General features: G+C 48.6%; 2 protein-coding genes across 7 annotated transcripts in view; one reads left to right on the forward strand and one right to left on the reverse strand.

Moving 5' to 3' along the window:
• Nucleotides 1–2,415, reverse strand: part of KIF5A (kinesin family member 5A) — a 37,552-nt gene extending 35,137 nt beyond the window's left edge. Inside the window, exon 1 of one of the 2 annotated variants that reach the window (XM_032644416.1) lies at nt 2,289–2,415. The gene's annotated coding sequence lies outside the window, so the exon portion shown is untranslated. The remainder of the gene's footprint in view (nt 1–2,288) is intronic. The other variant, XM_032644415.1, reaches the window with a different exon arrangement.
• Nucleotides 1,631–16,376, forward strand: DCTN2 (dynactin subunit 2). Of its 5 annotated transcripts, none has more exons than XM_032644438.1 (15): nt 1,631–1,936; nt 2,835–2,903; nt 8,650–8,655; nt 11,331–11,427; nt 11,582–11,643; nt 11,976–12,074; nt 12,698–12,858; nt 13,050–13,200; nt 13,559–13,624; nt 13,848–13,886; nt 14,065–14,142; nt 14,232–14,303; nt 14,535–14,637; nt 14,755–14,846; nt 15,928–16,376. In XM_032644438.1, exons 1-15 carry the CDS (start codon nt 1,901–1,903, stop codon nt 16,012–16,014), a joined length of 1,218 nt encoding a protein of 405 aa, XP_032500329.1. In that variant the 5' UTR covers nt 1,631–1,900; the 3' UTR covers nt 16,015–16,376. The 5 variants fall into 5 exon arrangements, with proteins under 5 accessions (XP_032500329.1, XP_032500330.1, XP_032500326.1 ...); XM_032644435.1 differs by having other exon boundaries at nt 1,747–1,936; nt 11,582–11,652; XM_032644437.1 differs by lacking the exon at nt 8,650–8,655 and having other exon boundaries at nt 1,747–1,936; nt 15,928–16,010; nt 16,216–16,376.
• The last annotated feature ends 132 nt before the right edge of the window (nt 16,377–16,508 follow it).

Here is a 16,508-nt window from a genome sequence, read left to right on the forward strand (position 1 = left end):
GGCACCTACGTGAGTGTTTCCTGTCTCAGTACTGTTGGACAGAGTCCCAACACACCAGCCCCTTTCTCAGGCCCTTCTTCTGTTTCTCTCCCTTCCCTGGGAAAAAAAGAGCCAAGGCTAGAGATTCTGTGTCCTTCCTCCCCTCAGGTCAGACTCCTGCTGCAGCCCCTGGACAGAACCACCTAGAAACTGGCCAGATTGATTTTTCTCCACGTCACAGGGCCTCTGCTGGCCAACAGAGTTAGACTGCAGGAGTTGAGGCTCTAGGCCAAGGGGAGGAGCAGGGTGATGGGAGAAGAAGGGAGGAGGGGATGGAGGTTCTGCCTAGCAGTTGCCTGGTAAGTGTCTAGGGTCACTTAGATACTATACTATGAGGCAAGGAGGAGAGAAAGATGGCCTGGCCAGACAAGACCTAACCACTCGGAAGGCAGCTGAAGGGGTCTCCAAGTTGGACATATACCCCTAACTCACCTTGAATCTTAAGGAAACTGAAGGAAAAGGGTTCAGCATAAGAAGCTGGATGGGTAGGCAGTAGGACTATGGAGAAAGAGGCTTGGGGAGGAGCCAGGAGAGGACACATAGAATGACAATGAGTTCCTATAAACTCAGAAATATAGGCATCTCTTCAGTCCCTTGGTCTGGCACTATTTCTAATTGTTGCAGCATCCTGCAAGCTCAGGAAATAGCCCAACCTCAGGCGCCCAAGCGTTCCAGGATGGCATCCTTAGTGAAGGAGTTTCAAAATGCTAGTCCATAGAGGGTCACTGGCCAGAGAAAAAAGTTCATGTGTATGCATCCCTCCCCCCAAAAGCCACCACACAATGTGGAATGTGGTAAGTTTTTTTAATAAAGCTGAATTTGTTGTTTCAAAGGACTTTTATTCTGAGAGTACTGTATGTCCTTCCATACTTTTCTACTAAGTAATGATGGTAATAGTAGAGAGTAGGTTTTTTTTTTTTAATGTACTTACTTGGCAAAATAAAAAGGTAGCAATACTATGCCTATCTTCAAAAATGTTTTTTGTTGTTTTAATTGTATTGAACTGTGAAATTCAAAAGTCTGAAAACCATTAGTGAAGGGATTAAGAGCACAGAAGGTATTCAGACAGACATGGTGCTGCCAAGTGCCTATTCTATTTGAGGTAGAATTGCCAGATTTGAAAAACAAAAACAGGAAGCCCAGTTAAGTTTGAATTTCAGATGAAACGCTAATAATTTGTGTGTGTTAGTATGTCCCATACCGTATGGGACGTACTTATACTGAAAAGACTTAGTTGTTTATCCGAAATTCACATTTAACTAGGTGCTCTGTATTTTACCTGACAGCCCTAACCTGAGAAGTTTACTTAACTTTCTCATTCCTAACATGACTAAATCTTTACCAAATTTTACTTGTTGTTATTGTTTCGAAGCCCTGGCTGTGCCACAGCATGCCTAGTTGTGTTATTTTTACCTAGTCATTTAATTTCTGGGAGTCCAAATTTATTCGAGAAACAGGAATTATAAAAGCTCTTTCACAGACTCGACGTAAAAACGAAAGAAAATAAGTCGTACGAGGTAACTCCCAAGGCGCGTTATTGTCAGTCACCCGCCCAAGCCGGATCGTCCAAGACTACATATCCCACAATCCTAGGCGACGCTTCCCCGCCACTACGTCATTCCCAGGTCGTGTTCTCGCCAATCCCTGTCACTCCAGGGGTGTGGTAGCGGGTTGTTCTCGCGACTTTTGCTTCACCCTTCCCCTGTACTACTCCTGTCGCGAGACTTCCTACTCCTCCGCCTCCTCCGCCGCTCCCTTTGCGGCCGCCTTATCCTGGACCCGGACCCAGCCTCTCCCCTACCCGAACACCGGCCCCGGCTCCACCGAGGCCCCGGTCCCCCAACCCCGCCTCGCCGCCGCCATGGCGGACCCTAAATACGCCGACCTTCCCGGCATTGTGAGTACACGGCCGGCTCTGGCTCCCCAAGACCGCGCCCCCGACCTCCTAAGGACCCCCAACAGACAGCAACCCGTGACCCTTCCCGCCTGAAACCCCTCCTCCGCCCCGAGGGCTCCCGCCGCTAGCTCCCCGACCGGCCGCTGCACCCTCCGGACTCCTTCGACCCGACTGGGCTGGGCCGTGGGACGGCCTACAAGGCCCCTTTCCGGCAGTCGCCGGTTTCTCGGCTCAGAAATCATTTCCAGGCACTTAGCATTGTGCTCGAGTGCTTCTGCCATCCGTGTCAACACCACCCGTGTCTCCCCAAATCTTCCCATGAGCCCCCCACCCCCTCCCGAGACACACATACCAGACCATTTGGTGATGGCCTTCACCCTGGCAAGAGTGAAGAGGTTACCGTGACAGAACCCCTCTTGTGCCAGATGGAGAACTATGTCCTCTGGGGAACCTCCTTCCCAAACCACCCCCGCACAGGCCGGCATGTACCCTCCCTTTGTGCTGCCCTGCCTGCATTCTCGGGGTGGGGGTTGGGATAGGACCTTGGGTACTAAGGTCCTGAGTCACACTCAGCCCTTGTGCCAGGGTAGTGTGTACAGGGCCTAATGATAGCTTCTCTCCTCCTGACATGAGTGCCGAGGACCCGCCCCCCTTCAGATTCAGGGTGACATCTTTGTCATCACTTAACATTCACCGTTAACCATCAGATGTCCCCACTGTTATCCCCACCCCTCTGAGACATGGGAACTGACAGGCAGGTCACGGGGCAGGTGAAAGAAGGGGCAGAATCGTGGCGTCACAGCCTGCTTTCTCTGTTAACTTGTTCAAATGGAGTGGGGTCAGGGGTGTTGGTGGATGCTGGGTAGTGAGGTTGGGTGGTCACTGCTTCTACCTGCAGGCCAGGAACGAGCCAGATGTTTATGAAACCAGCGACCTGCCTGAGGATGATCAAGCGGAGTTTGATGCGGTAAGACTGTGTGCTGCCTCAGGACTCCTCTGGACTCTGATCTCTCTCCCCCAGGCAGGCCCTTTCCCTTTTCTGGTGAGCCACCCACAGCAATAAGCGGGTATGCCAACCCAGCCTGGGTGGTATGTATGTCGCAGGGCTTGCAAATGAGCAATGCCAGGAAGGAGAGTCAGGTCAGTGGAATTACAGCTAAGAGGCCTGGTACTTGGGCCTTTTAAATACAATTGAAATATCTTAAAACAGGTTGGGGGCTAGTGACTTAGTTAGGGCTCTGGGTACTAGTCCATGGTAATGATTCATGAATCCTGAGCACTTACAAACTGCTTGAGGTTAAGACCTAGCTAGGCCTTCTATTTCATAAAATATATTGCTCAGTACATGTTTGTTATTATCCTAACAAGAGCTAGACTTTGAAGTATTGAGGAATACTCTTTTATGTGAATATACAGTATCCATTGGCCAAGGAGCAGGAAAATGAATTCGAGATTTTAGAAAGATAAGGAACCTGGTTAGAGCAAAACAAATTTGAGGAAGCACATAAATCTTTCATATCAGCAGAGGAGAGGCCCTGGTAGCACTTTCAGATTCAAGAAGAACTCAAGGGGAAAGAATTAGTTATGGACACATTTTAACCATAAGGGAAACCACTTAGCATTATTTATTGAATGTGTTCATTCTCTGTTGATTTTTGTGCAATGCAGAGGAAGAAATGTCCCTGCCCTCAAAAATCACCCAGACTAATGGGGGAGTTAGGATACGTGTAGGAAACATGAAAGAAAAAATTGAGTGAGTGAAATCAACATAGTAAAAATTCTATATGTAAGTGCCAAGAGGAGCAAAGATCTGTTAACATGTCTTATAGGATGTGTTTTAGGTTCTGTAATTTCCAAGGAGAGCTGGGCTAGGGTCACACTGATGGTGTGAGATCTCAATAGAGTTGTGACCAAGAGTCAGTGGGAACAGGCTCAGTATGTGTGTCTGTAAGTCCTGTGGTTATGTCTGTGGGGCTGGTTAGTTCTGGAGAATGCTGGTGGCTGGCTTATAATGTATGGCTTGGCGTACTCACTTATTCCTTATTTGATTTCCCCCATGTGGAAGTGGTTCCTACTTTGTGGGGAACACCTTCCCTGTCCCCTCTCAGAGTGGTGTGTTCCTTGTTGCTTCTGTACTTGCTGGCATGTCAGTCTGTCCCCCAAACTTGAGTATCTGGAGATAATGCAGATGTTGTCATTGCTCAGGACCTAGGTGTAGACCTGTCACTCTAAGAGGTATCTTATTAGGGAGCAGTCTCTGACCTCAAAGGGCAGGAGTATGTATACCGAGGACTCCATTCTACTACCATAGTTCAGAGACTGTTCAACTCTGGCCTAGGCCTCTGCCTATAAAATATCAAGCCTTCATGGTGAGATAACGAGTGGAACTTTGTCCCTTTGTCGCTGGCTGTGATACAGACAGGTAATATAGCAGTCCCCTTTCCAAACGAAAAAATACATTGTAATTCTCCTTTTGAAGTTATGGGCTATCTCTTAATGAAAAGAACATGACCCTCATCCCACGCATGGAAGAACTGAATGTGCATCCCTGATTGGCTGTTCCTCCCTGCTGAGCCTGAGCAGCCTATTTTAGTAGCATCTAGTGGGGTGGCTGATGGGGAGAGCATACCGTAAGTGTTCATTTCCTGCAGGATGTAGCCCAGAATGCCAGTATAGAAGTATATAGGAACTGGATGGTAAATACAAGAGGAGCTAAGTTGCCTACATCACCTAAGGCTCAGCTAAATGACTCTCCATCACTAGGGAGGAGTAAATGGGGTGGGGAGACCTTCAGCTACTTCAAGAGCCCTGGCGGGAGTGGGAGAGGCCTGAGATGTTTCCTGATGTCAGCTAATGTCTCTGGCCCCTGCATGTCCCTGTGGGCCTTAGGAGGGCAGCTTTCGAGAAGTCAGCTGAGTAATGGTTCTGCCACTGCTCTTAATACTGACGTATATGTGCAACTTGAGGAGCAGTGGGTTGTACTTAGACAATCCAGAAACCTCATTTCTGTGAGGCCTGGATTCTCACTAGCAGCCTGTCCCCTTCTCACTTACCTTCCCAAGACCTAGTACAGGTGACAGTGCACATCACCACTATTGTGGCTGAACCATGAGATTTCAGTCACCTTCTTCACTCCTGGCGAGAGCATGTTCTGCCTTAGTTTCCAGATTATTTTCAACTTTAATTTTATTAGTTTTTGAAGTAGGTAATATATGCACGTAGAACAAAAAGTGTCTCTTCCCACCGCTGCCTGCCACTGCTTAGTTCCATTCCCTGGAGACAACCAGTATGACCGGCTTCGTATGGAACCTTTCAGGGCGGTCTCCAGATTTTTATTTGAAGAAATAGTCAAGGGGTGTTGACCTTCACTGTCTTTTCACTTGCTTTCTCATTGCTCCACTGTGGAAGAAATTGGGCTGCTGAAGGAAATAATATCCTATAATAGCCCCTAAAGATTGTAATTGCTAGTTTAACTTAAACATTAAAGTTTGCGATTCCCATGGTGGGGAGGATGGGGGAGGAAAGTAGTAGAAGGTTTTATTTTTGGTAAACATAATCCTGATTTTCCTGCTATCCCTTCAAAACAATTTTAGCAGGAACTAAAATATTCTAAAGTGAATGGGCCAGAAAACCGCACAGTCTAGCTCTTAACTCCTCAATCTAGGAGGATCCCCTCTGCATTTCAGACACTCCTGGGTTGATTGGGGTGATGGGCTTTTTGGAAACTTTTCTTAAAATGTCTTGTCAGGAAAGCAAATTCCCAATTGGAATTTCTTCCCCCCCCGGGCGCACAGCCTACCTTTGGGTCTGTGTGGCATTCTGCTCATGGCTTTTGAACTGCCGGAACAAGGGGAGTAAATTTAGAAAACTCACTAGAAATAGGATTTAGTTCCTCCCTTTATGCTGTAACTATCCCTGATGCATGTGAAAGGGAAAAAGTGATCTAGCCTTAGTTTGGTGGGTCTGTGGCAGAGACTTCAGTTCTCCAAAGGGTAGATAATGCTGAAAACTCCACCAGCCTGAGATGTGAAATAGTAGATTCTTTTCCTTACAGTTTAGGATATCACAGAGTATGCTTGATTGTGTTCATTGACTATTGGCGCACTTGAACTTATCTGAGTTTTTCCTAATGCTTCCCCCATCCTCCCTCCTCACCACCTTGCCTGGACACTAGTTTGCACAAGTAAGACCATTCGATGCTTCTTCTCTGCATGTTTTTTTCATTTGCCATCTCGCATGCAATGCTCTGTCTCTGTGCTATTGTTGCAGCTAATTGTTTTAAATTCTAATGCATCTCTAGCTGGGTCACTAAGGGGCCTGCTGGCCTCATGTTTAAAGATCCTTAATCAAGGTTTAGAAGCACAGCTATGATTCATGGATCATTGTCTCTTCCCCTTGTGAGGTGTGCAGAATACAACTGTCCAATGGAGGATGGGATAGAAGCATGGAGACTAAGAATGCTTCTGGACATAAGGCATTTAAGAGGTGGAGTTGGAAGGGGGTTGCCTTTCTCCTCCACAGACTGAGTTAAGAGAAAGGGAGTGACTTTTAGCCATTCTGGACAAGGGTGGAGAACAAGGGGGACAGCAACAGTCCTCACTTCTTGACTGTATGTGGATTATACCTGGTAAAAACCTCATTTTAATATTCCCCTATGCTAAGCCTTTAGAGAAAAGTAAATGGGATAGGAAAGGGGTGTTATATACATTTTTAAGGTACTAGCTTGGGTTCTTTGTGCTTTCGTGAGTCTTTCTGTTTCTGTACCCTTCCTTTAGAAATGGTTGGATGGTCAGCACTGTGTTGGTCCATCCTGGACAGTTTTATTCTACAGCACTATCCATCTTCCTTGTCATCATGGTTCCGAAGTGCCCCTGGCTGCGGTGTTGGCACAGAGCCTAACAGGCTCAGAGAGCAGCAGTGACCTCTTCCCGTGTCTGATCTGGAACCTCAGGTCTTGCCCTCTGAGGCATAGCCACTTAGCCAAACAACCCTGGGGCGTCTGGGAGGTTATTAGTGAGAGGGACTGAGAGTCCTGTACCAGGTAAACTGGTACCTGGGATCAGGGCACTTAGAATTTTCTAATCAAGTTGGCTGGTGTAATAGGTTCCCATGGTGACTATTACTACTCCAGGTTACAGAAATTATCCCTAAAATCTCATTTCCCAACCCACGCGTAGGTCAGACCTGGAGGTGGTATATACTATTTACAAACAAATATACCACTTTTCCTTTTTTTGATTTTCTTTCCTCCCCCATTCTGCTTGTTCCTCATGATTTGGACTTGAACTTATGGCCCATTGTCCTCTCTTTTTCCTTGAGTTTTTCTCAAGCTGGTTTTAGCTTGGTGAGGCAAGTAAGAGAAAGGTATAGTGTGTGTGCCTCCCCTTGTGTGTTTGCATGTGTGCACCTGTGAGTGCTTACACCCACTCTGCAGAGACATCCCAGCCTAGACTACAGGACCTGGATCCACCTCTCCCCTGAGCTGAAAGAGGAGTCTCGGCTGGGCTGGACTCTGGCATGAGACGGGAATGGCGAGGTTGAAGTTCAGATGTATCTAGCTGAAATCTCTGGGAGAGGATGCAGTTGTTTTTGTCCCATCGTGTGTTTTCATATACATATAACCATCCTCGACTTCCCACACTTCTGTCTGCCCATCAGTAGAGATCCTGGACAGGCTGTGCATACAGCTGGATTTCCTCTCCTGGCAGTTCTTCACAGTCTTGCCTGGAAGTGGAGCCTTGTCTACTTTAGTGGCCTGAACTAAAATACAGCCTCTTTGAGATACTCTCACCTTTCCCCCTTGTGTACCCTCCAACCCCTGTGAACCTTGTGAACAGAGGGTTGAAGAAATATGTTCTGCACATGTCTGGTAGCTGTGAATCTTGGTGTTTTTTGGACTCTTTGTGCTAGCACATCATGGCAGAATTGCTCTGGATCCCTCAGAGCTGTAGGGTGAGTTCCCAGCCACTCAAGATGGATGCAAATAATATACCAGACTACGCAAGGGACCAGGATTTGCCCTGCCTCTCCTCTGGCAACAGAGAATGAGGATGGGGCTTCAATTAGGTACCTCGGATTTCCTTAAACTCACCATCTGTACCTGACATATTTTGTTCTGCTTAACATAAAGTCATATCAAACCACCCACATGAGCACCCTCATTATGACTGATTCTGCCATCCAAATGCCTAATTCTTCAAAACTAGAGAAACCGAGAGATAAGAAGACTTGAGCCATGAACTCCCCCTTGAGAATCATGGACCTTCAATCAGCTACACGTTCTCAGAATGTCTTCCCAGCCTCTGCTTCACATTCTGCCATTTCTCCAGCTTCCCCTCCATCTCAGCCTTCTCTCCCCCAACTGTCCTCTTCCATGCCACCAGCTTGCAGCATCTAACTACTAGTTCTCAGATGATCCTGAATTGCTGCTGTTAATGGCAAAGCTTCATGACATCCTCACCACCAGAGAGGAAAGGGTCCCAAGCTCTTCTTTCTCTTGGGGTATGTGGTGACCCCAGCTGAAATTTCTTGGCCCCCAAATTTTGCTAGGCTCCCCTGGGCCCTGTGGTGCAGTATGTTTGAAGACTATCATGTAGTGCATGTGACAATTTGCTAATAACAATTTTGTCTTTTTTTTCCCTCCCTCACCCCCATGTCCCCACTCCCTTTCCTTTTAACTCTTTTGATTTTCTCACCTCTGGGGAAACCACAAGGAGCTGGTAAGAAGCCTGACCTTTCATGTGCTTTTTAACGGGGTGTGCTATGATGGGCAGTTGTTTCTCTGTCCTTTTATCTCTACTAAATCTTTTGTCCCTCTATTCAGCCCCAGCCCCAGCTGACCTTTTCCCATCTCACGAATCACTGTAATGACATTACCTCCAGCCCATGCCCCCAGATCTCCGAGTCACTGGCGGAGTAGGTGCCACCGGAGGGCTAAAGTATGCTGTCGACCTGAGTCTCCGGGGCCACACCCTCGGAGAGGCTCCAAGAGGATGCCAGCGTCGGGCAGCCCTTCTGCCTCAGGATGTGCTCCTGCAGCAGGAATAGTGAGATGAAAGCACTGACCATCCCTGCTACCATCCCAGAACCTCTGAGACTCATGCTCTGTTTGTTGACCCTTTCTTGTTCCACACCTTCCCTATTTAGGAAAGCAGGTTCTCATCTGCATAGTGCCTGGCTTATAATAAGGGCTTAATAAAATGGTAGCTGTGATTAATTTCTTTCCTTGGTCTGTAGACTCTGCCTCCCAAAGAGGTTTTTTTTTCTACCTCATTGGCCTTGATCGGGGCACTCACAGGAGGAGAGGCATATTCTTGAGGGGGAACTTGAGAGAGGGTGATGTTCCTTCCTGAACATGAGTCCTTCTCAGACAAACACTTTTTAGAGGCCAGAGACCACACAATTATTTGGCCAGTGTGTGCTCTGGCCATAACATTTCAGAGAAAATTAAGGAGAGAATAATTTGGGACTCAGTTGTTTCTTCCCCTAGGCACTTGCATATGGGACATTGAACCCTTTTATTTTCCCTTAATCTTTAGCTCTTGCCCCTCTGCCTAGCACTTCCCTGAAGAAGAGGTAAAGGTCGAAGTTGATATTTTCTCCTTACCCCCCTCCTCCCTATTTATAAAGCTGCCACTCACACTTGTTCCTTCTGTAATAGAGCAGAGATGAAGGACGGAGCTTGTGTCTGCTGCTCTTTCTCCATGTCTCTCCATCATAACTGCTCCCCCACCAATCAACCCCTACTACACACACACAGACAGAGACTCTCAGTCGTGGATACATATTAGAATGACCTGGGTAGCTTTTAAACTGGCCCACTACCCTGGCCCTACCCCAGAACAATTAAATCAGAATCTACAGAGGTGAACCCAGGCCTCTCCCCCGCCCCCCCCCCCCCTTTTCTAAGTGATTCTGTTGTGCATGCAGCCAGGGTTGAGAATCATTGCTCTGGCTAAAGGAGGGAAGACTCTCTTTGCCTTCTTCCTGTGGAAGGTGGAGATGTCCACCCCAACAGAAAAGGATTTCTGGTCTCCTTCCACTTCCTTCAGTAATGTAATGAGACCTGTTGGACTGCTGACAATTGAAGGAGAGACATGCAGTCTGGAGGGCATGGTCTTGGTGCAGTTATTAGAATCTGAACAGCTAATAGATACCTAGTAAGGAGGGAACCTTTCTGCGTCAATTTTTAGGGTGAAATCTCTTTCACTTTCTTTACCACCTCCCCTCTTTATGGAAGAGCTTCAGTGCTTAAGAAACAGCAGAAGGGTCAGGGAGAAGAGGCAGGTACTGCAGCTTCCCTGAAAAGATCCGGGGCTATCTCCATTTCAGGACTTAAACGTGGCCTTTGCCCGTGGGTACTCTTGGCAAACAGATACAGCTTATGCTTGTTGCTTCTAAGATGTCCCTTAAAAAATAATACAGTGGGCTTCCCTGGTGGCGCAGTAGTTGAGAGTCCACCTGCCGATGCAGGGGACACGGGTTCGTGCCCCGGTCCGGGAAGATCCCACATGCCGCGGAGCGGCTGGGCCTGTGAGCCATGGCCGCTGAGCCTGCGCGTCCGGAGCCTGTGCTCCGCAATGGGAGAGGCCACAACAGTGAGAGGCCCGCGTACCGCAAATAATAATAATAATAATAATACAGCGAGGAACTTCCCTTGCACTCTAGTGGTTAAGACTCCACGCTTCCAATGCAGGGAACATGGGTTCGATCCCTGGTTGGGGGACTAAGATCCCATGTGCCGCGCGGCGCGGCCAAAAAATTAAAAAGCATTTGCCTCTTCTCTGTATCCCCTGAATTCCCTGACTTCACGGCAGCCTGGAAACAAGGCTTCTGGTCAGGCCTTCTGCCAGCCTTCCCTTTGTATCTAAGAGCTGGTATCTTCCCTTCAGCAGCTATGAAAGGCCTGATATTCACTCTCAGAGTTAGTAGCTTGATTGTCTCCTCTTTCCCTCCAGCAAGGATGGGAAGTTAGCTTGAAAATAGACTTCCTCAGCAGCAAGGAAATTTACTTTTAGGAGGGGGAGGTTAAAAGAATTCAAGTTGATTTCTTGCCCTGAATGCATGGTGTGTGCCAGATAACTGGGAGGGCCCAGTTGGATTGGGGAAGGGGAGGGGATAGGGAGGCTTATGTACAGAATGGGCGGGGAGGTTATGCTGCCTCTGTTCCCAGTTGAATCAGGGTGTTAATATTTATACAACTGAGACTCCAAATTTACCAGGAAGCTTTCATTTCCTAGGTTGAACCTGGGTCTGTAGCTTGGAATGGAGCCGCCCTTCTTTCCCCTTGGGAAAGTACAGCCCAGTCTCCCAGTGGTTTGGGGATTTTGTGGGGTCGGGGAAGTTCGAGGGTGGGAATGAGTCTGCCCCTGGTCTGAACTACCTGTTCCTGCAGGAGGAGCTGACGAGTACAAGTGTGGAGCACATCATTGTCAACCCCAATGCTGCCTATGACAAGTTCAAAGACAAGAGAGTGGGAACAAAGGGACTTGGTGAGACCCGGTTGGAAATTGGATGGGGAAGCCTGACCTCAGGCCTTACTGACTTTTGCTTTGGGCTGTCTTATGGAAGCCCTCACAGTCATCTGAGATCATGACTGCCGTGTGTCTTGATCAGGCCCTCAATTCCGTCTTCTTTTCTTGGCAGATTTCTCAGATCGAATTGGAAAAACCAAAAGAACGGGATATGAATCTGGAGAATACGAGATGGTTTGTTGTGTGTGTGTTGATGGGAATGGTGCAGCAGTCCTACCCAGCGGGCATTTAGGAGAGAGATCAAGGGACGTAGTTGGGATTCCAAGTTTCTCTGTGGTTGGGGGCCCTGAGGAGGCCAGCAGGATGCAGTTAAGGATGCTTTGTCCCCCTGCTCTTTGCTCTGGAGCGTCTCCAGGCCTCCAGCCATCTCCAGTCCTCCTGGACTAGGATGGTGTGGATTCTGAGTTGGGCATGATACACTTACAAACTAGGCCTGGGGTTTGGACAAATTCTTGAGGTTCCCTTTACTGGGAGGTGTAACATCACCATCTGTGCTTGCTCTCTAGCTTGGAGAGGGTCTGGGAGTGAAGGAGACACCCCAGCAAAAGTACCAGAGACTGCTGCATGAGGTCCAAGAGCTGACGACTGAAGTTGAGAAAATCAAGGTAACTCTAAACTCTCTTCTCCCCTCTCTGCTATGACTTACGTAGCAGAGGAAGACCTCCCAGCAGGAGGAGAAAGCTTCCCTAAGCTCCTGCATAAGGGGGTTGAGGTTTTCAGAGTTTAGAAATGCACATGAATTTATATTCGGTGCTATAGGTGGGTAAGGACCATCCCAGTGAGTTTCAGCCACAGCTATTTTTTTTTTAATATAAATTTATATTTATTTATTTATTTTTGGCTGCGTTGGGTCTTCGTTGCTGCACACAGGCTTTCTCTAGTTACAGTGAGCAGGGGCTACTCTTCGTTGCGGTGCGCAGGCTTCTCATTGAGGTGGCTTCTCTTGTTGCGGAGCACGGGCTCTAGGCGCCCAGGCTTCAGTAGTTGTGGCTCGTGGGCTCTAGAGCACAGGCTCAGTAGTTGTGGTGCATGGGCTTAGTTGCTCCGCGGCATGTGGGATCTCCCTGGACCAGGGCTCGAACCTGGATCCCCTGCATTGGCAGGCGGATTCTTAACCACTGCGCCACCAGGGAAGTCCTCAGCCGCAGCTATTTTTAAGGGTCTTGATCTATTTTTTTTCCTTGACTCACTCTTGCCACCCCTCACTGTCTGTTTGTTTTCATACCAGACGACAGTGAAGGAGTCAGCCACTGAGGAGAAGCTGACCCCCGTGGTGCTGGCCAAGCAGCTGGCAGCCCTGAAGCAGCAGCTGGTTGCTTCCCATCTGGAGAAGCTGCTGGGACCAGATGCCGCGATCAACCTTACTGACCCCGATGGAGCTCTGGCTAAGTGGGTGCCAGACTTCGCTGGGAAATCATTGGTGACTGGGGTGTAGAGGGACTCAGCCAGGTACTGACAGGGATACGAAGGGGAGAAGCGGCCTAGCTGTTCCTTAATGCTGACTGTGAGGCAGAAACGAGAGTGACTGGGCTGACCCACATCCTTCAAGTCATGACATTGTTTCTGGTTTCCTGACCTAGGCGCCTACTGCTGCAGCTGGAAGCAACAAAGAACAGCAAAGGGACTGGCTCAGGGGGAAAGACCACTAGTGGGACACCCCCAGATAGCAGCCTTGTCACTTACGAACTACATTCTCGGCCTGAGCAGGACAAGTTCTCTCAAGCTGCCAAAGTATGTATGTATGTATGTGTGTATGTATGTATATATGTATGTATGTATGTAATGTTGGTTGAGGGGCCAGGGAGATGTGGCTCTAGAGACTTGCCTCCCTCCCTCCAAGGGATCACATCTGGGGAGAGGGTGCTGGGAATGCTTGATTCCTCTTGATGTCTCATTCTCCGTGTTTGCCTCACCATCTACTTTCAGTGAAGACTTTGACTAGGGATGTGTTCCAGGGAAAGAAGTCCCTTGGCAGAGCGGTGGGGAGAGGGTAGGGGAGTGGTAAGCAGACAAGCAAAGAGCAGGATCTAACCTCCCACTGCAGCAGCAGGGAGGTGGACGGCAAATCTCCCCTCCTTCCTCCCCCTAGGTGGCAGAACTCGAGAAGCGCCTGGCGGAGCTGGAAGCAGCTGTACGCTGTGATCAGGATGCTCAGGTCAGGTGCTCTCCTATACTTAGTCTAAGTATATAACCCGCATATCCTGCGCCCTGAGCCCTGAGGTCCACAGCATTCCACAGAATCCTGGGAGGAGTCAGGAAAGGGCTCCAGTTACAGGATCAGCCAGGGGTTGCCCGCTAGAACCAGAAAGGATGGGAGAAGGTGGTAATCGCATGGAGAGATAAGAACCACTGACTTCTTTCCTGCTTTTCCCCATCAGAATCCCCTTTCTGCAGGTCTGCAGGGAGCCTGCCTTATGGTGAGTGTAAAAGGAACTGGAGTGTTTGGATTACAGAGGGGATATCGGGATTGGGTTTGCTTGGAACGTTGGTTTTGGATCTGTAGCTATTTATTAATTACCTCCAGTGGAATATGGGGTGGCCTTTTCTAGTCTGATTCTTCCCCTTCATGAAGCTTGTCCTAACTCCCGCCCCCAGGAGACTGTAGAGCTGTTGCAAGCAAAGGTGAGCACCCTGGACCTTGCAGTTCTGGACCAAGTGGAGGCTCGGCTACAGGTATTAAGTGGGGGGCAAATTGGATTACAGGTAGCTTGGGACTCTGGAAGCCCTAGATGCCCTATCAACCTTAAAACCTGTGCTTTCAGAGTGTCCTGGGAAAAGTGAACGAGATTGCCAAGCATAAAGCTTCTGTAGGGGATGCAGATGCCCAGAGCAAGGTCAGGAAGTTCCCTTTCCTCCATCTTCATACCCTTTCCTGCTCCCTTGTGTACTCTTCTGGTGGTGAAGAGCAAAGCATGAGAGCACTGAATCCTCAGGTCCCTGTCTTCATATGCTCTTAATAGCAGAGAAAAGGCAGTGCTTCCCTCTTGCCCCACCAAGTTGACCTTTCCCACCCTAGTGAATGGTGTGTACTTCGCTGAAGGTTGGCCACTGTCTTGTCCGTCCAGGTGCACCAGCTGTATGAAACCATACAGCGCTGGAGCCCCCTCGCCTCCACCCTTCCTGAGCTGGTGCAGAGACTTGTCACCATCAGGCAGCTGCACGAACAAGGTGGGAGGCCAGCTGCCAGGGGTGCTAAGAGGAATTAGAAAGTGGGCAGCTTTTGTTCCCTTCCCCTCTGGTCTTGGATTCTAACGCCACACATACCGTTCTGACCTTCTTTCATAGCCGTGCAGTTTGGTCAGCTTATGACACACTTGGATACCACACAGCAGATGATCGCCTGTTCCCTCAAGGACAGCGCCACTCTCTTGACCCAGGTGTGTGCCCCTTTACTGGTCGGCTACTTCCCTTCCCCAGCACACACAGGCTAGGTTCTCCAGCTTCATCTCCATAGGGTTCTGCCTTAGCCCATTTGGTGGCATGGTGGTATGGCAGGGGCTTGGTTTGAGTCTCCATACTGTTTCTCAATGGTTGTGGGACGTTTGACAACTTATTTAATCTATGAACCTCCATCTTACCGTCTGGAAAATTATACCTACCTCAGAGTTTTATGGATTAGGTGAAATAATATGAGTGAATTGTTAAGAGTTCAGTAAACCTCAGTTTTTCCTATAAAACCTACCCCTTCACTCTGTAGTCACAGCTTAGTTTTACCCTCCCTGGGTCCTCAAACCAGATGCTTCTGAGCACAGCACATCGGATGGAACGTGGGCTTTGAAATCAGGAGCTGGGCTCCCACCTGATTCTGCCACTTCCTTCCTGATGCTGGGCAGTGAGCCTCGCCTCTTTCTTCATTCTCTTAGCAGTGCCCAGCACATAGCGAGTCCTCGGTTTCTGTTGGGGGCACTGTTCTCAGAGCTGGGAGAAGCACTAAAGTTGTCTTGTATCATAGGACCATCAAGATAAATTAAAGTGCTTGGTATATGTTCTTCCTCCAGAGCAGTTTTCTAAAACTGGACCTGTGAAACCCTCATGTCAACAAAATCTTACTTGTTCCACATTACATAAAACAGATAAAAGAGCTGTTCTGGTTCAAGTTAGGATGGGAATTCTTAAGAAGCCTGCCTGCTTGGCAGACCCTGTGCTAGGTCCACGGTATTCCAGGGCAGCCTGGAAACTGGTGCAATGACCTTCCCGCTCTGGGGCCCATCAACTTGTTTCCGTTTCTTTTTTCTTTTTTTTTAATTTGGCCATGCCGTGTGGCTTGTGGGATCTTAGTTCCCCAACCAGGGATCAAACCGGGGCCCTGGCAGTGAAAGTGCTGAGTCCTAACCACTGGACCACCAGGGAATCCCCCTCCATATCTTTTTTGCCTTCTGTAAGAGAATTTCTCCAGGTCCTCATTCAGGTAAGCACCCGAACCTGACAAAGAGTAAAATAGCTCTGTCACTTTTCTAGGTGCAGACAACGATGTGTGATAACCTGTCCACAGTTGAGCGGAACTTTGCCAACATTGATGAACGGATGAAGAAACTGGGAAAGTGAGCACCTTTGGGAGATGGAGAACAGGGGTAATCCCTACCCCTTTGAACTCTGTTAATACCTTACACAGGGTTTCCCCTTAATCATAACTCTCACATCCCATCTGACACTGGGGGCAAGGGGTTCTTCTTGCATGTGGGGCTTATACCCCTCCTCTGAAGAGTAGTGGAACCTGGGGGATATTAGATGGTGGTCTCCCCTCAGGCCACGGGGATGAGGACGTGGGCCCAGCCACATGCCAGCTCCTGTCCAATACTGCTTTGCCTGGTGTGGGGAAGGATTGGATCCTGTCCTCCAGCACAGCTTCTGTGACTGATTGTAATACTGTACAACTGTTTCTGACCATTAAATGCTGTTGTACTCTGTGTGGCCTCTGCTGTTTCCTGGGGAAGAGGCAGCACTAGAGAGATAGACATTCACAGTGTAATAGACAGTCTAAGCCACTCTCTACTACAAGAGAAGGATTTAAATTGTAACATGTTCTTACAAAAGAACTA

Source organism: Phocoena sinus, chromosome 10, assembly GCF_008692025.1.
Source record: "Phocoena sinus isolate mPhoSin1 chromosome 10, mPhoSin1.pri, whole genome shotgun sequence".
NCBI classification, from domain to species: domain Eukaryota; kingdom Metazoa; phylum Chordata; class Mammalia; order Artiodactyla; family Phocoenidae; genus Phocoena; species Phocoena sinus.

Bases quoted from the DNA above. Each gene is read 5' to 3' on its own strand.
- DCTN2 (XM_032644435.1), top strand. From the start codon at position 1,901: ATGGCGGACCCTAAATACGCCGACCTTCCCGGCATT. The intron at 12,859-13,049 runs GTGGGTGCCAGA...TTCCTGACCTAG, and splicing joins CCCGATGGAGCTCTGGCTAA to GCGCCTACTGCTGCAGCTGG. The intron at 13,887-14,064 runs GTGAGTGTAAAA...TCCCGCCCCCAG, and splicing joins TGCAGGGAGCCTGCCTTATG to GAGACTGTAGAGCTGTTGCA.